This window comes from Bison bison, unplaced genomic scaffold (genome assembly GCF_000754665.1).
Source record: "Bison bison bison isolate TAMUID 2011002044 unplaced genomic scaffold, Bison_UMD1.0 scf7180017863957, whole genome shotgun sequence".
Taxonomy (NCBI): domain Eukaryota; kingdom Metazoa; phylum Chordata; class Mammalia; order Artiodactyla; family Bovidae; genus Bison; species Bison bison.
In genome coordinates this window covers 2,520,070-2,542,613 of record NW_011494529.1, presented here as the reverse complement: position 1 = coordinate 2,542,613, position 22,544 = coordinate 2,520,070, and the positions used below count along the sequence as shown (strand labels likewise).

Here is a 22,544-nt window from a genome sequence, read left to right as displayed (position 1 = left end):
GCCCGGTTTGAATTTCCTGAGTCATACAGCAAACCGTGGGAATTTGCCGTATGACTCAATTTTGTTTTACATGGTGGTGCTCCAGTTTCTCTGTCAGCTTTTCCTTGTCTGTAGGCTTCCACCATGACCCAAAAGTTGAAAAAACTGAGAAACTACAGAGATTTGTTATTTTTGTTAAACAGAAAACAATCAGATAAACCATTTCTTTTTTGTGGAAATCTCTACCTCCTTTCTCCTCCCTTATAGACTTAGGAAAGTTTTCTCAAAAACTCCATGTTACCACCACTGGTGTTAATTGGGGCTGTGGGGGAAGTAGCTACTTTTAAAACATAAGTAATATACACTTTGGGGCTTTCCTATTGGCTTAGTGGTAAAGAATTCACCTGCAGTGCAGGAGACACAGGTTCGATTCCTGGGTCAGGAAGATCCCCTGGAGAAGGGAATGGCTACCCACTCCAGTATTCTTGCCTCGGAAATCACATGGACAGAGGAGCCTTCTGGGTTACAGTCCCTGGGGTCACAAAGAGTCAGACGTGACTCAGAGACTAAACAACAATATATACTTTAATAAACAGTCCAGAGTTGAGTGAGTGGAATTCTTAGTCAATATTATGAGCCACCTCAGAATTGAGTAAAAGACTCAATAACTTGTACATAGTAGGTGATCAATAAATGGTTGGTGAACTGAAATAAGCTTTTCCCCCTAAGAATCACTAATTATTAGTCATTCTTTAGAGTGATAATGGTTCTTGAAAAGTGAATCAACAAAAATGAAGTCCCAGTCACCACTTAGACTTTTTATGAGGAGCAGTTATTGAAATAGCACCTCTATTAGAAACTTTCCAGAAAACATGATTTTTTAAATCAAAATAAATCCAGGTGACAAATAAGAAACTTTAAAAAAAAAGCATATCCTGTCAAACCTCAACAGGAGTCAGCCATAGTTACACATATATCCCCTCCCTTTTGAGCCTCCCTCCCATCTCCCTCCTCTGTAAAGCAATTATCCTTCAAAAAAAAAAAAAGCATATCCTGAAGGTAGTTCATTTGCCTAATCCCACATAAACTATTACTAGTAATTGTATGGGAGACAGTTTAATTTTAGGATTATTACTAAGCAAATTACTCATCCATACTGAGTTACTGAAAATACTTATCCCCCCTTCAAAATGACCACAGAAATGAATATAGATTGCACCTTAAAATGAAAATTAAAATGACAGATAAAATGAACTTTAGATGAAGATAAAGGCATGTAAGTTCAACTGGTACCTAACTGGGTATAAGTGGGTAGGATCCCATGATCTGTGATGGATTTCTGAAAGCTTTTCTGTATTCAGAGCTACATAAGTCAATTCATGTATTTTAATGATCTAGGTTTGTTTTCTTCTTTTTTTGTAGGATGTTTGTAGTTTTCTCATTTGTATCAACTCACACATTTTTGAAATTTTATAATTCAGTATAGTTTTGGTTATAGATTAAAGTTCACTGACTAATCTTTTTAGCATGTTTAACTGCTGCAGGGTATAAAGATACACAGAACTTGATGGCTTCCAAGTGTGGTTCAAACATCCAAAGCACTCGAGATTAGCACCATGTGAAGAAATTTTAAAATATTGTACTGCAATTAATTTTAAATAACTTAGCACTGCATATGTCAGGGAGAAAGCCATGATAGAATCCAAATGGAAACTCCTAAAAGTGAGATGATTCAGTACATTGAAATCATTTTATCTATCATAAAGACATAGAGGCAAAACCTATATCATTATTTCTACTTGCAAAAAGCTTCGTTACGATGCTGTGGAGAACCTGAGCACCGTTTTTGTGACTGACCAAATGATAGCTCCTAGGTTCATGCATGTTAGTTAAAAATGCAGAAACCAAGTTACTGTCAACATGAAAATTGAAAGCACATGGAAATTAAAATATATACATGTATTTATATGTGATAAAAATATTATATGTTTAGGGATCAGAGGTACCAATGCACCACACAATCAAGAATCGTATAATTTACAGTCATTGCTCAGTGTATGTGGTTCCTTTATACATACGTTGCACATCTACAGATTCAATCAACCCTGGATCGTGTAGTTCCATAGTATTTACTAGTGAAAAAGTCTGCTTGTATAATGGACCCACACAGTTCAAATCTGCGTTGTTCAAGGGTCAACTGTACATACATTTATGGGTACATACATATAAATGTATGGTATATACATTTATATATATATACACACACACGTGTGTGTGTGTGTGTGTGTATCTGAAATATTTTTGAAGAAGTATTGTCCTCAATATTAGTCTAGGACCTAGGACCTAGACTAAATTCTTCAGGGATACCTTATTCAGTAGCTCCGAAAACAAGTTTTCTGGTGTTCTGAATTATATCATAGACTAAGAAATAAAGAGAAAACTGTTTATTGGCTTCTGTGGTGAGGATTGGTCAAGTCACTGAAGATAAGCATTTACAATTTATAGCAGGGTATTTGTTGTCATTCATAAGGTAAAGAATAGACAGTCTGGACTTTTGATGATTATTGAACTCATGTTATTTCTAATTGTGCTTGGGATCAGCAACTAATATCCCCCAGTCCCTTTTGATTAAAATATGGGTCCCAGCCTTGAATGCAGCCAGAAGACCAACAACTGGATTGCTAATGATCTGTTTCAAATTAGAACTCTAGGGCTGGAAAGAACCTTTACAGGATACCTAACCGCATCCCCCACACACCTATTCTGTTCCTGAATCTAGGACCAGAAAGCCAAGCCAATAACTCCCATAAAGTCTATTCTCACCGCATGGGGTATACCACCATCCAGTCATGTAAGCCCCAAAAAGCCAGAAAATTCACCCTAAAACATCTGTTGACATCTCCCAAAAGAGGCCCTGTTGTATTTCCATGGCCCTGAAATAGCAATTTTTTTCACCTTCTGATTTCAGTTCCAACTAGTATCTGTTAGTACCTATATGTTCCAGATACCCTTCTCTGTGCAGTAATACACAGTAATACACAGGAAGTACAAGTAAGAAGTCAGTGTGATTCTTCAACCAGTTTCTGTGTGTTAAAAACCAGTGTCCATGCAGTGTACAGTTAAGAGTTATAGCTCCTATAATTTACAAGGCATTTCAAATCATGCCATTCCATTCTTACAATTTCTAAAGTCAGGCATCTGGAAGATGAGTACACTGAAGTTCATAGAGATGAAAGGGCTTGTCCAGTTCAACAAAACAAATATAAATGGCCAAGAAGAGACTCAAACTCAGGTTTTCTAATACCAGGTCCTCTACTTTTTTCAGTGTACCACAGCTACCTATATTAAACTGTCATTTCTCTTAAAGGGAGTACGCCAGGCCTGATTATGAACAGCATCATGAAATTATGTCTCAGGGAGAAAATCCTGATTTTTAAAAAGTTTTTTGATATTTTGCACCATTCCCAACAGCGTTAATTATGCAGTAATAAAGGACTCTGCCTAAACCTTTGTATATCTTACTGGGAAAGTTAATCTCAATTATTCCTATCAACAGTTAGCATCCAGGCTACTGGAAATTCTGTTACCAGGCTACAGTTAGTGGTACAGTACAGATTGCAAATAGTAAGAGAATAAAAGACATTACAAATGTACTCAATAACATGAGTTGCTGTACATTAATTTCACCAAGAGACAGGACTTAATCAAAAGGAGATGCCACAGAATCTTGGTTTTATTATCATTATCCTGATTGAGGACTCTGTAAGAGCAGAGACCTTGCCTTTTAAAATTTTGTATCTCCAGGTATGCAGGGAGAAAGAAGGCTCACAGCAGATGCATTGATGAATGCCTGAATTAATAAATGGAATAAGTGAACCCAAAGACGAGGACGTTAAAAGGAAGCAGTGTTTTTTCAGGAGACTGTTCCAATATCATTTTCCCCTTTGATTAGGAGAACTGGTGTGAACATTGCTAACACTGAGGAGTCCCAGGCTTCTCCAAAATCTAGCTCTCACCTATGCTAGTACTCACAAAACATCTGATAGTCCTGTATTCTCTGCTTGGGGGGAGGAGGTAGGAAAGAAAAAAAAGAAACAAAACCCCCAAACTTCCTGATTTACCCAACCACAGAATCTTCAACCTTCTCATTAAGGCATCTGCATTTTTTTAGGCAAATTGTTACTATGCCATTCTCATCCTCTTCTTTGACAGCATTATCTTCTGGTTATGAACATGACAGGGTCCAGTGATTTGATTTGTGAGAGTTTGGTCCTTTATAGTCAGTGGATCGAAATCCCTTCCACCATGCTTTTTGCCTGCCTCCCATCCCTCCCCTTCCCCCACCATCAATTCTTAATTCCCTTTTCTCCTTTCTTCCTTTTCAAGCAGGAAAATGTCACAGTAAACCCCACCATCTTGTCATCCAAAATTCCATGGGCGCTTTAGCTCAAGGGGTCTTCTTCTCGAGGCCTTCACCTTACTTTTAGACAGTTGTCATTATCTTTGTCTAAAGGTCATAGCTAAATTGAATAAAAGGAAAGCTGTGTTTTCCTGTCGATGCACAAAGGCAGTATTGACTTCCCTAATCCAGTTTGCTGAGGGGTGAGAGAATTAAATTAGATATCTAAGCACAGAAATTGAGAGCCTTTGAAAACAAAGATAAGGAGACAAGACTGTATTTTCCCTTTTCCTGGGAGCTCTGGGCTCAAGATTTTGCAGGTGTGTCATCTGATCCATGGCTTGCATCGATCAAAACTGTGCCAATGCATATTTAATTAGCAAGGGGACCCTGGATGCATTATAGCCATCATCCCTATATTGAATGGACTGTCAGACTTTCTGCACGCTTCTCCACCCCCACCCTCCCCTCCACCCATGCCCCCTCCTTTGCCTCCTTGTTTGGGAAGCTTCTGCATTTTGTCTGAGCAGCTAAAAAGTTTCTTTGTTTTTAGCTGCTGATGCATACAGCACTACTGAGGAGAATACAAACAAGTAGAGTCCTAAAGTGTTTATTTTGTCTAGGAAGACAAGCTCAACCAATTTGATGCCTTTGGTAAGATTTTCAAACCCTGTAAAAAACCAACAACAACAACAAAAAAAGAAATACATTTTTCAACTCTGCAGTTACAGATTTTTTTAAAAGGAGTCAGTTATATTAGGATAAAAAATGAGGATCCTGGAATAAATACTTTAACAATAAAATAAAAGAATAAGTAGTTGTCTATTATAATAGAAAAAGTATTTAAAAAAAAAAAACTCTCTGTTCTTGACCATTAGATAGGGCATGTTAGCAAATTTTTAATTTATCAGCCCAAATTGCATGATAGAAATTCATTCTGTCCTGAGTCTGTCCTGCTATTAGGGAATTCAGTGAAAGTAGAAAAATTAAGATAGAAGGTGGGTAAAATGTTAGAATTGGATGTATTTATTTATTTATTTAAGTTTCAAAGGTTTCATAGGAACAGCTGTTGGTGGGGGTTCTTTAAGTGATGGGAAGTTTGGAGTTTTGCCTCCGACAGGTTATTTCATGGGATTACAGTCACCATTGATTTTCACACAGGTTACAAAGCCTGAGTACCCAGACAGAGTGTTGTCTGATAAACAGATGTAAGGCACCAAGTCTGCTTAGAATAAAGAGCAACAGACTGTGAGCACATATTTAGGACTCATTTAAACTCATCAGCATAGTCTAGCTCAGAGTGCTCTGTCTCTAGTCTACTTTTGAGGTGGCTTCTTGCTGGTAAAGTAACAAGAAATTTTTTTTCTTACTACAATTTGCTGTGGAGACTCATGGGAAGTTCATTTGCATACATCTTGTTACCAAGACTGACTACTTCCTGGCTTAGACAAAGTGTTGCCTGATAAACAGACGTAACACACAAATGTCTGTCTGGAATAAACAACAAGCTGAGATTTACATTTCCATTATCAGGGATAATCTCTTTCCCAGTATATGGGAGTTAGGAACCTTTATTTTAAAACCAGGACTGTGATGCTGATGTTTTATACCAGAATCATGTCATGTGTAAGTTTGGCTTGATTTTTTTTTGAAAGAAGCAAAAATGTATTATGGATGGTAAGATTTATATTGCAGAGGTAAGTGTACATTTCTTTTGGGGGGGATCTTATAGTTTCAAAACCAGGTTTTCTTGCATTATTTGATCCACATGACAACTCTATTAAATTAGTCAAAATAGTCATTAGTGCCCCCATTGTACAGATGAAAAAACTGAGATGCAGAGTAATTAAATTATACAGCTGAGATTTTTTAGGGTTCCATCTTTTTAACATTTCATACTCTTTTCTGTAGTGAAATACGAAAAAAAAATAGCAAAATAGTTAATCCTTAGAATGCTAACTGAACTTTAACATAATTATCCTCAGAGATCATTTTATTATTTTAATAAATTTTTGACAGATACCCAGATACATGAAAATAATGTGTATAGACTATAACTAAATTATACATCATTTTCATTTGACACGTTTGTTTTTATAGCATGAAAGTATACAAGGAGTTTTTCTACTTCCGGTTGTATAGATGACTGTTCAAGTACTCTTTAAGTGTATTTTCTTCTGTTGAAGAACTCCAAGAACTTACTGTTATAATTCATTTTGTTTGTGAAAAAACTGACTCAAAAGGAGAAATTGAGCACAGGTCTGATGTGCAATAGTGTTATAGTTGTGGCTTTTTAGGCAAGTCTTTGTTTACACATGAGTGGGTAGGTAACCAGGTTGACTCACTATTGTGAGTTCAGAAGTGATCAACAGGTCACCATCATGTATTAACATAGCTCCTATTATGAGAAAAACAAAATTCAGAGGTTACCTCAACATCTTAGTTTATTTCAGTCGTGGCCCCTTGTCAAAGAAAACATGAGAAATTAGAAATTGAGTCCAAGTAGCACACTTGCACATCTTTATAATCACCACATTCTTGCCATTGACTTCATTTATAACTTCACTGAAAAAGCCCATCACGACTTGAAATCAGTCTCATGCGAAGATTGGGGTTTGAAGATTGAGTCATTTGGTCTTTACTTTCAGAGTGACTGAAATTGTAATTTTCAAAGCTTAGAAATGATTTCCCCCTCAGTGTCATAGCACAACAATGGTGAGACCATTGTACTTTTCTCTCAATGTGTTAAAACTGTGTATCATTCCACAACCTCCCTGTGCATGTAGCCAAGTAACACGTTTATGAGTAGGTGATAAGACAGTTGAATCACTCTTCAACCTAAACAGTCTCATCATCATACACAGCCCCGACTAAACAGATGGGCCTAGAATACCAGCATTAATGCCAAAAAAATCTAATTCCTGCAAATTTAATATTTCACATATTCTTCTTCAGAAAGAGACGTTAAAAAAAAATAATTTCAAGAAGGAAATTTGTAGTCATCTAGATTATGTAACACTTTTAATCCCAACCCTGAAAATGCCATACCCGGAAGTGGTGAGGGGGTGAATCTCCTGAGCAGCTGGCAGCCCCTGGGGTGGTCTGGTGGAGCCCTTCCAAGTCGCTGCTGCGTGAACACAGCCTTCCTGCTCCATCCGAATCCGGATTAGAGGATTCAGGGACCAACGTGCGCAAACTAGCCTGGTCCTTTTGGAATGAGGGCTTTCCCTCTGTCCCGTCTCTACCTCCCTTCTGGTGGAGAAGGATTTGCTGTGCATCCCTTGATTACTATGATTATCATAACACATGCAGTTCTAGCTCACTGGGAGAGTTACACAGGCCAAATTTTGTATTTTAAATACAGTTAAGACTTCCCATTTAAAGAACCGTGGAGTATTTCCATTTTAAAAGATAAGAAAACTTTTATGGTGTGACTCATCTCATAATTTGTTTTTTTTAAAAAAACAGGTTATTGTATATTCATTTTTCATTAAGTGGACCACAGTTGTATACATTAATTGCCATTAAATATTGGTTTGGTTGTTTACTGAGCTTAAAAGATTTATATCCATTCTCTGAAAATGCTGGTGGTAGTTGAAGATTTTTGGTGGTCTAGATTTAATGATGGTATTACAAAATTCTGTTTGTTCTTCGCCAGACCGTGATGGATAATGTTATATTTAGCGGATAGTATTGTATTCATCAGTGTTTACTCGTAAGCTGCAGATTGTATATACATATGTGCAACTGTGCAGTGACAGTCTACATTCTCAAATAAAGATTTTTAAAATATTTCCTCACACCTCTGTCTTTAAGGCCATGGTGATACTGGAACAAAATAGACAATATTCCTAAAGGTTATAAAGTGTTACAATAACACTTCTTTTATAACTGCAGCTGTAAGACTGATAAGCAAAATGCATCTATTATAACCATTTTTCTAGATTTCCTTACTGTAATAAACGTCTTATGGTACTGAACGATCAAAATAGAGTAGTTCTAAGCCTTAGATTACCAATCAGAAATAGATTTCTGTAACATCATGGATGTAGAAAAAATGAATCTTGGATTCTTTGGTTTGACTCTTTTGCAAACTACTCATCTTTCCAAACCTCTGTAAGGAAAAAAAAAAAAAAAGCCTACCTAAATTTTGAAAATCTTTCAGGGCCACGATCCTAGAGGGTAACTGTTTATTATATTCAGAATATAATCACCCTATTCCTTATTTTCTTTTACTCCAGAAGCATTCCTAACGCTTCATTTTGTTGGGGGAAAGGATTCATTCCCGACTTTGCCTTTCCTTTTTCACACTATAAACAACAACTCCATTTCTTTCTGGCGGCATTTTCCCTTTCTTTCTTTGACTTGACTAACTCATTTTTGTTTCTGGATGCCTTCTCATTTCTTCCTCGTATCACCTTTTAATTTGGGAGATTTAAAACCGGACACAAAACTCTAACAAAGCCTTTTCAAGCTTCGTCTTTAGCCAAATCAGTATGCATGTAGGGAGCTTGAACTTAAAACTTTTCCAGTGGAACCTGGATTTGTACTTTTGGGGTCTGGAGACTTTTGTTGATTTCATGTTGACTGAATAGGAATTACACTCGTTTGTTTCAGGGTGGGAAGTGCTCCCCACCACTGCATGGCTGCCCTTCTTTTATCAGCTATTCACAACAGCAGTTGTTAGGATTTTGAGGTCCTCTTTGGGCCTCAGAATATGGCTGCTTTCTCTTATCTTTGGATTTTTTGAATGTGTGAACTATTTCTGCCATCCATCATTTTAGCCTGCACACATTTCTGGGGGCCTTTCATGTGTCAGACACTGTCCTCAGCTCTTATTATTCTGAGAAGCCTCTTGCCATGTGTCGGCCAGGGGATCAGAGGAGGTGATTGTCTGTAACTTCTAAATGCCGTGCAAGATTTCCCAGCCATGAGCCAGAGGGATGTGCCTCTCCCTTGCCAGGTCCCACGAAGGGGGACATCAAGCAGAAATAAAGACCTTTTCTGCCCTCCTTTTCCATTTTATAAGTCCCAGTCAGCTTTTAGGTGTAAACTTAGTGTATTTTCAGTCACTGGCAGTGGTTCAGCCCTAGAAGGCTGAACAAGTGAAAATTCATCCTTTTAGTTCTGTGGTTATCAAATCCTTGGCTGGGCCAGGTACTCTTAGAAGGTACTGGACCTAAGACTAGAATAAGAAAGGAATTCTTTTCTCACGGAGTTCTGATTGTCATGTGAGATCATTGAAAAGTACCTTAGTGCAGCATAGTGTAAGTCACACGGTAAGAGATATATGGCCGAGGAGAGAGGAAAAGTTTAATTCTGGGTTGGGCACAAGGAAGATTTAACAGCATTTCATCTTTGCTTCCTGCCTGGAGAACAGAAAATACATGGAAGTGATGTCTGTATTTTTGCCCAATCAGTTTTACCCTACTGACCTGTATTGGTTACTCTTCACCATCCCAAGAGGAGTATTCTCTTGAGGTTCCAAGTTGAAGGGGAGCAGAATTGAGGGGAGGGGGCCTGGACCCGTGCATAAGTAGTAAATCCAGTACAAGATTTTGTTCCTGCACTGCACAAGCTTATGGAAGCTCAGGCAAGTGTGTTGGCATTAGGATTTATTTTATTCCTTTCCCAAGTGATTATATTGATAGTGAAATATTTTTGTCTGAGTACTCCAGCAGTATAGCTCTAAGCGCCATAAAAATGCATAGATAGATGACTAGCAGTTCAATTAAGAGGTCTCAATCCAGCCTCCTATATGAAAACCATGTCTATTTTAGGTTTAAATTTCTGCTCATAAATTTTTTAGAAACCAAAAGAAAAATTGCTTTTCAAGGTTAGGTTGAAGTCTAAGGTTCCTTAAACAAAAAACAAATCCCTGGATGGGGAGAAAAATTGATAACCCTAATGTACTTCCTCCCAATAGCATTTCCAACTCCATCATTTAAACACATTTTAAATAATATTCTCTTCATTGTAATATACAAATCTTCTGGCTTTCAACCAGGAAACCAGAGAAAGTTGCTGCCATGGGGGACTCAGATACAAGAAAGGCACCCAATTCTATGCAGGTGAATTTTTTTGTGGGCCTCTAATTATTTCAGGTGGTGGGAATCAAAAGGCCATGTGATAATTGTCCCCAAAAGTAAGATGTGAAGTTACTTTGGCTTCTGACAGGTCTCTACCAACTATGCACAAGAGAAAATTGAATTAATTTTTTGCTTTCATAATAGTGTTTTAATGCAAATACTTAAGAAAGAGATCTTTCCTTTGTATCAATTATGTATGGGTAGAAATTATAATTCTGGTCACCTGGTTGGCCCCATACATAACAGCATTGCTGACCTTTTGTAATACCAAAGAAAGAGCCCATCCGTCCTCAGCAAGAATTGCACCAGGACTGGGTAATTTTGTTCCTCGTTGGTTCAAAAAAGAAATGGCATTAAATGGCCCATGGTAGAAAATAATTAAGTTTTAAGATCATTTAACTTTTCTTGTAGATCTTTGGCTTTTCCCGTCTGTTACCAGGATGGTGTATTTTAGTATGCAGTCCTCCGGTGGAGAACAGTATCCCCAGCTTTTGAATAAAACTGGGAAATTAAATTCCGTTTTCAGTTTGGCTAGGTGCCTCCTCCAGTGTTGGTAGCTGAGCTTTCACAAGAGTGCTGTGGCGCCTTTCAGACCAACTCTGAGCTGTTTCCCTGCCGCTCAGTCGGTTGCTGTTTACTTGCTTCTTTTTCTGTGGCTTGGAATTGTAAACTTTCTTTGAACGTATCTATTGCCATCTTTTGTTGCTATTCATGTTTTCTGTAATTATGCTATCTTCCTATAAATACAGGGTGACAAATGTAAAAAAAAATTTCAAAGAGCAAAAAAGTCTGCTTTTAGTATTAAGACAGTTGTTTGGATCTTTCATTTTTTTTTTGCCTTAATATTGATAGATAAAATTCAGAAAAGTAGTTGGCTATGGTATATTTAAATTAATTGAGATAAAAAATATTTTTCCTTTTGTTCGCAAAGAAGTGATTGGTCATAAAGATATTAATACACCAAGAAAAAGAACATCGGCTAAGCTATCAGATAGAAAGTTAAGTTTACTAGTCTTATTCCAAAGACAATGTTCTGTTTGGCAAAATTTTAGGTATCTATATTGGCACATGATCAAGAAGAATTTTAACTTTCCCTAAGACAAACTTAGATATTTTCTCTGATTTCAATTGTGGCTATTAATGGTTTAAAAATTTCCAATACACAAATAATGAAGGTATGCCTTTCTCCTAAAACATGTTGAATTGCTTATAAGAATGTTTAATTTATAATTTTTAATTGCAAAGTTACAGAATACTCCCTTAGAAAAAGAGAAGGTAATCATGCCATATTTTAAAATCACTTGCTATAAATGTAATATTAATTGAGTTAAAATTTCAAATGTGATCGCATATAAATTTATATTCCAATTTTCAGTGCAGACTTTGTATTTAACTCTGTGGTTCATTCTGAAGAATTTCTCTAAAGTGTTTTGAGAAATACTGTAATACTTTTGGTGTGTGTCTTCACTGTGGCTGTTGTTACATTATGATAAAAAGCTATCACTTTGCCAGACTTAAATAAAAATTCAGATTTTCACATTTGAACCTTTGAATCAATCTAGAATTTTTGCTCTATGCACCAGGTTAAGCGCATCTAAAAGTTTTTAAGTAGACGTTTAAAAAAAAGTACTTTCCAATAATTAAAATCTTCATTTGCCTAAAAGCAGGGAGTCTTTCTTACAGTAATAAATCAGTGCTTCTCGACCTAGGGTCGCTAGTCGCACTGCTTCTCTGTGCAGTATCTCCAAGAAAGAGAATGCTAAAGCTGTAACTCTGTTGGTTAAATAGAAGTAATATTTTCAATTTAATCACAGTCAAGTGTCATGACCTTTTGATCTTGCATTGAACTTCTTGCTAAAATGTGGTCAGATTCCAGATAGCCTGTTCTAACCCTGTGAAGTCAAGGTAAAGTGCAGATCCAGGCTTTCCATAGATACAGAGATTTTTCTAGAAAATTTTTGGTTTGTTTTTCGAGAATGTTATATACTGTTTCAAGTCTCAGAAAAATGCTTTACATAAAAACTCTCTACTTGAAATAGTTTGCCTGACTTTTTTTTCCTTTCCCCAAGAAAATGTATCATAAGTATGCTTACTTCTAATTCTGTGAAAGTTTTTGGTCTAACTTGTTTAGCTCATCTTAAAATTAAATGTTACTTTATTTTAAATGGTCTCATTTAGAAGTTAAATTGATTGGATTAAATTTTTAGTTTAAAAATGGTTGTATTTTTATCAGTAAAATAAAAAATAGATGCGATTCAATAAAGGTGTGCAAGAACCTGTTTTTGCTCACAAGCCCTTTAGGATCTCCCAGATGCATCGGTACAAAAGGAAAAGAAAACTCATAAAGTGGGGGGAGACGTGTACCTTTTAGAAAGATGTCTTTGAGTGATCCTGTTATTTTAAGTAAAGGCGCTGGAGTATTAGGATTCTAGTATTTAATGGTGTTAGTCTGCATAGTCTGTTGCTGTAATACGGAGCTAAATATCAACAGAACTTGTTTCTGTTGTTTGGGTTGCTTTTATATACCAGCTTCAAAATATGTTTTGACACTTTATTATGTTCTGAATCAAGCTTCAGATGTGTGTAATGAAGGATGAAGTCTTTATCAGACTCTAGTGTGTAAATAATGGAGAAGAGCAGTTTGGAAAGGGTCTCTGTGTAGGAGGATGGTTTCTGAAGAGTTTTAAGTTATGATCTGGTGCAAGCCAAGTGCTGCCAGAGGTGTAAACAGAACCGAGAGTCCTCTCTGAAGGCATGGGCTGCTGCGGCTGCCGCCCTTCTCCCCCTGTCTTTTCTTTCTTCCTTTTTTGATCATCACGTCACCTCTGTAATGTTCTCACTCCTGGTTTACGGGCTGAACCTTTTGAGAAAGTCTGCCACCTCTGATCCACTTTTCTTTCACAGACCCTGTAATTTTTGGCCGTATTTTTATGTTTTTCAGATTCAAGTCAATCTGAAAGTCCCAGCCAGCCAAGTGATGCTGACATTAAGGACCAGCCAGAAAATGGTAAGTTTAGTTTGGGACTCTGGTTGCTGTTCTGAGAGTCCATGGTAGCCAGCAGCCAACCAAGTAGGAGGATTTCAAGGTCTGCCCGAGTGGGTGGCCCACACAGTAGGAACAGTCTTTGAGAACTTAAGGAATTTTCTGGGTCACTCTAACAGCCCCAAACCCTTCCCCTCAGCCACAAACTCTATCAGGGTACTCTTAAGAACCTTCATTCCCAAGAAAGTTGGTTACCGTTTGAGGCAGGGTTGATTTACCTGATCAGTGTCATTTACAGCATAAGTGAGGAGCCAATGCCTTTTTATTTCAGTTCCTTTTAATGTGGCAAGTGACGCATGATCTTCTTCACGATGATTTAAGTTTATTGACTAACAAGTATTTTTGAGGCCTTTTGGAAGATTTTTGCTTCTGCTAAATAATTACTGTGAGAAAATGATGTCTGCCTTTGAAAGATTTTCACTTTAAGTTGTCTAAAACAGTAAGGGTACATGACAGTATACAGTGTGTCAATTGCATAAATGTATAAGCTGTGTATTGCAGGAACTTGATTACCTAGAATACACACTTTATATATGAATATAATAGTATCCACTAAAATACTAAGTGTGTAGTATATATGCTCCAAGGATGAAAACAGTTATCATAGGTTAGAATTTGAGTAAAACCATCAGTTTCAGTAAAAACTGAGGAGTGACCTAGTGGTACTCATCACATGCTAAACACTGTATTTCCCACTTTCATGGATATAATCTCATAAAATTCCATAGTGCTGTTCCTTGATGAAAGAGCTGAAGCCTCTAATGGTGACTTGACCATGAAGGACCTTCGGAGGGAATATGGCACCGTGGCTAAAAGCTTAGGCGGTGGTGTCAGACCTGTGTTTAAATTCTACCTCTGTTCTTTCTTTCCTTTGTAATTTTGAATAGGTTATTTACCCTCACAGAGTACTGATTTATTTCTTCTTTGAAGTGGTACAGTAATAATATTACTGACATGTTGAAGAATTAAATAAGATAATATATATAACATGCTCACAATAGTATCTTTCATAGGACTTTACACTAAATAAAAGTTGGCTGTTGTTCAGTATTCCTTGTACTATTTTTCTAGTTAGTATAATCCAGCCATACTTTGTTTTTCACTTACTTAAAATGACCTCATTCCTCCTGACTGTCTTATTTTTGTTGTTCTATTTTTCTGTTTTGATCTCCACCCGATCTTTTGGAATAGATAAGTAAACTGAATTATGTCAGTGTTGTGGGGTGGAGGATTGATTTTATCACTTTGAATAGCCTATCACTGATTTCTCAGGATTTGTTCATTTCCCAAGCCTCAGAAATTCTCTACATTGTTGCTGGGCTCCCATATTAAATATGCACTGTCTTGCTACTCCTCTCCTCATCCTGGTATTTTGGTGGTATTTTACGTATCAAAGTTGTCTTTTCACAGCAGGCATTAAAAAAGAGAGAGAGAAAGAGACCTCTGAAGGCTTGTTTTTAGTGTCATAAACAGCTACATCTTATTTTTTGTTGACATTTTAAAGAGTGATATTTATAGACTAGTTTCACTCTTTATTTCCCGCTTGACTTATAGGTGATGCTTATATGTCTCTTTTTTACATATAATATATTTATGTGTAATCGGCTTGAAGTTGTGTCCAGAGGTACTCGTTCTATTTTCACTGTTGAGAACTGGTGGGCTGCTGGGGTGTGTGGCGCTCGTGTTTGGGTCTGGCTGCCCCTCTCGCAGGCCTGCGGTTCATCTGTCTTCATAAAATGGCCGGCAAGCTGTTCACATGCAAATATAAATTGAGAGCATGAGAGGCCTGGCATGCCTTTCTGGAGCTGCTGTAATACCGATATTGTGCATTTCCCATTCCAAAAAGCAACCAGGATTGAGCCCGAATTTTTCGGCCAAAGACGAGGAGAGACTAGCCAAGTTCATTGTTAACCGCAGATCACTTGGTGCCACCTCAAGGGTTCACAGTACCATTTGGGGAGGATCATGTGAGTTCAAAGAAAGAAAGTGGTAATATCCAGGAGAGAAAATAATAAATTCCTATGTTTCCAATTTCTATTTATTTCAGAGAAAGAGATGTTGCTTCATCTTAGACAGTTCCAACTGGAGTTCAGACTAGAGGAACACCAGCCTCTTGGGTTTCCTCTTTCTGCCTTTTGTCAATCTCAGATAAAGTTATTTGAGGAAAAAATTATTTTTTTTCCTCTTTTTTAAATGTATAATCCCTGAAGGAACATAAATGAAGATTTCTGGACTAGGTATTTACATGCATTAGATGACTTTCTGGGGCTGCTTTGATCAAGTCTTCTTTCATTTCATTACCCCAGATTATGGAAGATGAGTTCCTGAAAGGTTTTTGTTTGTTTGTTTGTTTGTTTCATTTTTAAGAAGAGAACACTCATAAATGTATCAACAAAACTCTTAAAGGACTTTTGAAATCTTGGTGGATGAAGAAGTGACAGACTCTGATCTTCAAATAAAGTGGGAACTCATTATTCCTTCTTTATGTATATATTCGAGGGGAAATAGTATTCTTTTTATCCTAGCTCTTGAAGAGAAAGGTAATGGGAAACGAATGGTATTTTCCTAGTAAACCATGGAGAATGAATAGACAAATGGTAACATGCTGTTTCATCCAAAACCATAAACTAGGCCATGTAACTTTACCTAAAGTGGATGCAGCTGTTTCTTCCCTGCCCAACTAGTCTCTTTATTTCTACAGAATTTTTGCTTTCTTTTCTTGTACTCCCTTAAGACTCAACTGTAAAAGAAAACAAATCTTTGTCCAATTAGAGTATTACATGGGAATTTTGAAGGAATTATCTGAAACCCAGAGATAAAATGTCAGAATCACTGAAACTCAACACTGGTATAATGTAATGATTCAGAACTCCACCTCTAGAGTCAAACAGGCCTGAGTTCAAATGAAACGAAGGCTGGGGGACTTTGAGTAAGGTGTCGCCCCAATCTCAGTCTTCTTATCAGTAAAATAGGAACACTAAAAGACCCTAACTCCTGAGTAACAAAAGGAGAATATGCCTGTGAAACAGCATAATGTGGGTTCATAGTAAGCACTCAAAGATAACCATCAGGACTCTCCAGCTAAAGCTCAGATCTGTAATGAGATACACATATTCAAAAGGAAACAAGCTGGGAGACTTGGAGTAGAAAGAGGAAGAGTGTCAGCAATAAACCAAGACTCTATAGAGACATCTTCTGTAGATACCTACCCTGTTCTGAAATGTCAGGTTTAAGTCTCTTAAATCTGTCCATAATCCCTATAGTGGCATATCTATTTTGTTGTTTAGTTCTATTCTTCATATTCTGTTTCCCTCTCAGGAGTTGAGAACTACAGAAGTGATGCAGAATTGCTAGGGCCTTCAGAATGAATGCCCAAGAAGGTTATTCTAGAAAGAAGGGACTTCACTTAGATGTCTTCAATTTGGGCTGAATTTTTCCTTGGCACAAACCAAATAGAATCTCACTTATTAAAAACTATAAGCTGTTGATGGACGGAATTCATGACCCAATTTCGGATGCTTTGAACATGACACATACCTAGTATTTATTAAAATTAATAGGTAGACAAATAAACTGTCATTGTCCCCAAATAGTTTTTGAGTATTTGCTTGTTATTGATTTATCAAGGGAAAAAAAAAAAAAAAACCCTGGAGAAGTTGAAAATCTAATTTGAGAATGGGGGAAAGTTCTGCAGTGGTACATAGTTTTTGAGTATTTGCTCACTGTTGATTTACCAAGAGGTTTTTAAGAAAAAATAAAAACCCTGAAGAAGTTGAAATGTAATTTGGTTGTGGGGAAAAGTTGTATAGTTGTACATGTATGACAAACGGACATACGTACACAGATATGACTAATAGTGCTGGGAAGCCAAAGCTCGGGGCTATTCTAATGGACAGAGTAGATCAAGTTGTAACTCCACCCTCACCCCACCCTAATGAGCAGGTGTGATCAAAGATATGAAATACCATCCTGTTCGTTTATAGTTGATGACCATAAAGAATGGAATCCGACCAAGTTTTCAACCTAACTGTTATCATTCATTTAATCCTTTTGCATGTTAGAGAAATCCCCTTTCTGGTTTTTCAAGAGCTCCTGAAGGTTTAAAGCCTTATCTGTTAGACTGTGACTTAGAAGATCTACTCATACCACCTTTGTGAATTCCCAGGAGGTACTTTGGCTACTGTTAAAAAGAGTATCTGTGGCACAGAATACTTGCAGTGCTTCCTCGGTATTTACAGGGCCTGTGAACAGTCCTCCATAGCTGGCGTTCTGTGTGGCATCAGGTCATGCATTGATGAGGGAGAGGCTCATGTGATAGCCCTCCTGCTTCATTCCAGGCACACTTCCGTGGGGCCACACTGAGGCAGTGACTGAGGGAAGAGCGTCGTCCAGCCCTGGCACTCTGAAAGCACACCCCCAGCGGGGACTCCCTGTGCACGCACCCTTAACTAAAACCAGAGAAGACCACGTACAGTTCCTGTGCCAGAAGAAGAAAAGCTGTGTCACATGTATTTGATTGGAGTTTGTTTTTCCTATTTACTATCTCTCATCACTTGTACAAGCTGCTAAAATAATAATAATCTCATCTTAGTGGTTTTAAAAATGTGATATTTATAGCAGGAAATCAGAGTTGGTATTTAGATAATTTTCTTTAGGTTTAATCATGTTGGCTCTTCCTTATCTACCTGGTAGTTGCATGTGTGTTGGTGGCATCAACTCTCAGGTGGGCTACTTGCCATCAGTGGAAAGCCATTAATCATGATGTTTGCCTCAGATTTTGAAAATTTCCAGCTCTATCTGCCAGTTCAAAAATCACCCTGGAGTATTGGTTGGATCTCGTGTTCATGTTCAGCATCTTTGTGTATGTCCTTCCTATCTTGTATCACCAAACTAGGTATTGTTGCTAAGTGTTGCTAGATGAACAGGGAATCTCAACTGTTAGTATTTCATTGGTGGGCTTCCCTGGTGGCTCAGACGGTAAAGCATCTGTCTGCAATGCAGGGAACCTGCGTTCGATCCCTGGGTCGGGAAGATCCCCTGGAGAAGGAAATGGCACCCGACTCCAGTATTCTTACCTGGAAAATCCCATGGGCGGTGGAGCCTGGTAGGCTACCGTCCATGGAATCCCAAAGAATCGAACACCACTGAGCGACTTCACTTTCACTTTCATTAGTAACTCATTTCTGTATTTTGAGTATTTCAGTACTTACGAAATAACTTCCAAGGATATTGACTTCCTGACTTAAGATATGTATGCAGGATTAACTCTGTAACTTGGTGGTGAGCTAAGAAATATAAATTTATATTTCTTTTTTGGACAAACATTCTTTTATCTGATAATATTTTCATTACAAAGTTCAGGCCTTCCACTTTCATTTTTTTCTCATTACTTCCTCAAATATATGGGAGATATATTGCAGTATAATATATAATATTAGTACATAGTTGGAAGGTAAAATAAAATTCGTAATTCTAAATGTTAAGAATTGTTTCTTGCTACTGAATGGACTGCTGTTTCAGGAACTATTTTGATTATTGGTCATTTTAGTTGTGTCATTTTAGGAATTTTGAAGGCAGTGCACAGCTGAACAGTTAACATTTTATTGGGAAAGCAGGAGCACTCTAGCACCATTGACTTGTAAATAAAGCTTGTCAATATTTCATAATTTGCATGACTTTCTTTTACAATTACCTAGCAACAGTTATTCTCAACAGTGTTCTTTCCAAAAACCCTGCAGGGACAGACACAGTAGAGTGACCACCAAAATAGCAGCAATAACAGTAATGATCAATATTCTAAATATTGTAAAGGTCCCAACTCAGGGAAACATTAAAACCTAAATGCCTTCTGGTTTCCAGATCTGTGTAATTAAATTCTGACTGATGAATTTTCAGCAATGAGATGGAGCTAGTCTATCTTGTTTTAGAGACTGGGGAACTAGAATTTGGTTTAATCTAAAATGTCAGTCTGAGGCCAGGTGAATTGTGCTTTCTTAAATATTGTTAGCAAATGTGATCCATCATGGTTTGCAGGGGCTCTTTAGAAATGCCTCCAAACAAAGTAAATTCTTGAATCTTGCATTTGGAAAGATGAGGTACCAGGTGAGACTGGAGGCTTCCCCCACAGGCTTAACACAGTATAGAGTACTCCAAGCTTTATTTACCACAGGATCCAGGGTAGTAAAAGAGCCTTTTCAACTGAAAAGAGGAGGAGGAAATTTGTCATTTTAAAAAAGTCGTTTACTTCTCACATTAAGGGTATTTTATTATCTACATATACAGGTTAACTAGGTGAACAGACTTCAAGTGGTTGGCTAGTAGCCAAAATAAGGAATGGATTCGACTCCTATTCCCCTGATTTCCAAATTCTGAAAAGGACTGGCTGGGTGGTCTCTTCCAGACACAACCCTCCCTACCCCCACCCCCCCGCAACCCCGTTCCCCCAACCAGTCCCTCACGCACAAACTGTATAGAGGAGAGAAGACACAAAGGGGTGTCTTTCTGTTCCTCACATTTGTTCTGTGTCCATGACTCGTGGTCCGGGAGAAACAACCGTTGGGATGTAACAGAATAGAAACATCCAATAGAAAAGTGATTTTAAGTGTTTGTCTGTAATTTATATGGGATTGTGTAAATATATCCATAGATCTCGATTCTCAAAACCGGAAGCAGTGCTGTTCATATTTGAATTGGGCTCAGAAAAGAAATCAAATGAGGGGCCGCCATCAAATCACAGTGACGTGGAGAAGCTGTGGAGGATGGTGCGCCCGGTGGTCAGTGGTGGCGCCATCTGCACTGCTCTCTGCCCCCTGGGTTTTTCCCTGGACAGGCCCTGATAGAACCTTTGGCAGATCTTCTCAGAAGGACCTGCAGTGCACTCCTAATGGTCGCTTTCATGTACCTCTCTCTGTCACTGAAAAATCCACGTGGTGAATTATCAGGGAGGCTAGTTTGGGTCAGGAATAGTGTATAAGCTCTCTTTGCCACACACAATAGGGTCTGATTTGCCACTTGAGGGTGAATTTGTTGATTTAAATCCTGTATATCATTTTGGGGAAAGAATTATCCATTTGTGGATCATATTAGTAAACTGAATGCAATATAAATAATTTATTTGGGGATTTGGAGTCGCTAATCCAGATTGATTAGTTGTCTGCTAGAAAAATTCATGTGGCCACAAGGACTTTTGGCACCTTTTCCCTCTCCAGCTTCCTCATTCTTTTTCTCTTCTTCAGGTTTCACTCAGCTCCAGGCAACTCTGTTCCCTTGGCATTGCCTTGTTAAGGAAATCTACTGGGATAGTGCAAATCGCAAATCGAGGTGGGGGGAGGGGTAGTATTTACAGCACATTACTCTGCCCCTTCTCAATTGTTAAGTTCTATACTTGGTTGATTTTAACCCAAAGAGAACAGGGGAGTCTCATATGCCTTAGCCACAGGCATCATATGGCGAATATCCAAAGAGAAAAGTATAAAGGATGTGGTGGTGAATCCTAGCAAAACAGGAATAGATTTCCAACAATCTATCCATGAAGGAAAGTCAGTGTTTTCTTAGATCTCTGTAGGTATTTTGCAACCAGAGAGCTTCTCAGCAAGCTGAATTTGTAAACTCAAGAGATGAACAAATAGAAGCCAAATCACAGTTTCTGAATAGGTGGGATTAGCAAAGGAGAGCTGCCATTATAAGCCTGACACCGAGCATCTGCTAAGGAGAAATCAGTTGTCCAAGCCACTTAAAGACCTGCACCTCAATTTTCTTATAAGTCATCTGCTTGCTCAGTCACTCAAGTCATGTCCAACTCTTTGTGACCCCATGGAATGCTGCCAATCAGGCTCCTCTGTCCATGGGATTCTCCAGGCAAGAATATTGGAGTGAGTTGCCATTCCCTTTTCCAGGGGATCTTGCCAACCCAGGGATCGAATCTGTATCTCTTTTGTTTCCTGCATTGGCAGGCAGATTCTTTACCACTGAGCCACCTGGGAGCCGAGATAGTTGTTAAGAGTCTGCGGGGTACATTGGACTATATACTAGATGCACTGAGGGACAACAGGGATGGATCAGACTTCCCGTTCTGGAGGACCTGGTAATCTAATAAGGGGAAAAAGGCTGCATTCATCCTTTCAGCAAATATTTATCAGATGTATTCTCAGAACCAGATTGACTGAGTAAAACAGATAACATCTCTGCTGGAAGAAAACACACATAATGTAACAAGTGATGTTAAATATTATGAAGAAAAACAAAGCTAGATAAAGAAAAACGGGGCTTTCTAGGTGACACTAGAGGTAAAGAACCCCCTGCCAGTGCAGGAGACAAGCGATATGGTTCCATCCCTGGGTCGGGAAGATCACCTGGAGGAAAGCATGGCAATCCACTCCTGGATTTTTGTCTGGAGAATCCCATGGACAGAGGAGCCTGGGGGGCTACAGAGTTGGACAGGACTGAAGTGACTTAGCACGCATGCACACACAAGGGCTCAACAGTGGAGTATAGGGCACTATTTTACAGAAGGTAGTCAGGGAAGGCCTTTTTGACCTGTTGACTTTTGAGCTAAGACTTGATGATAGTAAAGATGAGGACTATGCAGATATTTGGGACTTCTCTTCTAGAAAGAGGGAACAGAAATGGAAAGACCCAGAGGCATGTTGGAGGAACAGTCAGGGTTAGGGTGGCTTGTGGTGCATCAGTGAAAGAAGAGCAGTTGGCAGCAGGGTTAGCAGGAAGCCAAATTATGTTGAACTTTGTTGGCCAAGGAAAGATATAGCAAATCTTTGATAAACTATAATATGCTTGACAAAGGAATGCACATACCAAATCCATTCATTACTTGATGTGGTGGCTATGCCCTGAGCCCTTGCGCTGTGTTAGATACTTAATGTTGAGTGGTGAACAAAGCAAAAAGGCCTAATTCATAGCATTGTCAAAGGAGACTGTCGTCTGCCATGGCAGTATCTTTTAGTATCCTGAAAGGTTTTCCCTTATGCATATGTTACTGAAAAAAGAGTCACTTGCATAGGATATTTGGCTTCACATA

General features: G+C 38.2%; 1 protein-coding gene across 6 annotated transcripts in view; it reads left to right on the top strand.

Moving 5' to 3' along the window:
• The window catches only part of NFIA (nuclear factor I/A), a 406,342-nt gene that overhangs the window by 193,511 nt on the left and 190,287 nt on the right, over positions 1–22,544 (top strand). For all 6 annotated transcript variants that reach the window (XM_010833919.1, XM_010833915.1, XM_010833920.1 and 3 more), the window contains one exon: positions 13,409–13,474. In XM_010833919.1, the coding sequence (XP_010832221.1) occupies positions 13,409–13,474 (66 nt within the window). The remainder of the gene's footprint in view (positions 1–13,408; positions 13,475–22,544) is intronic.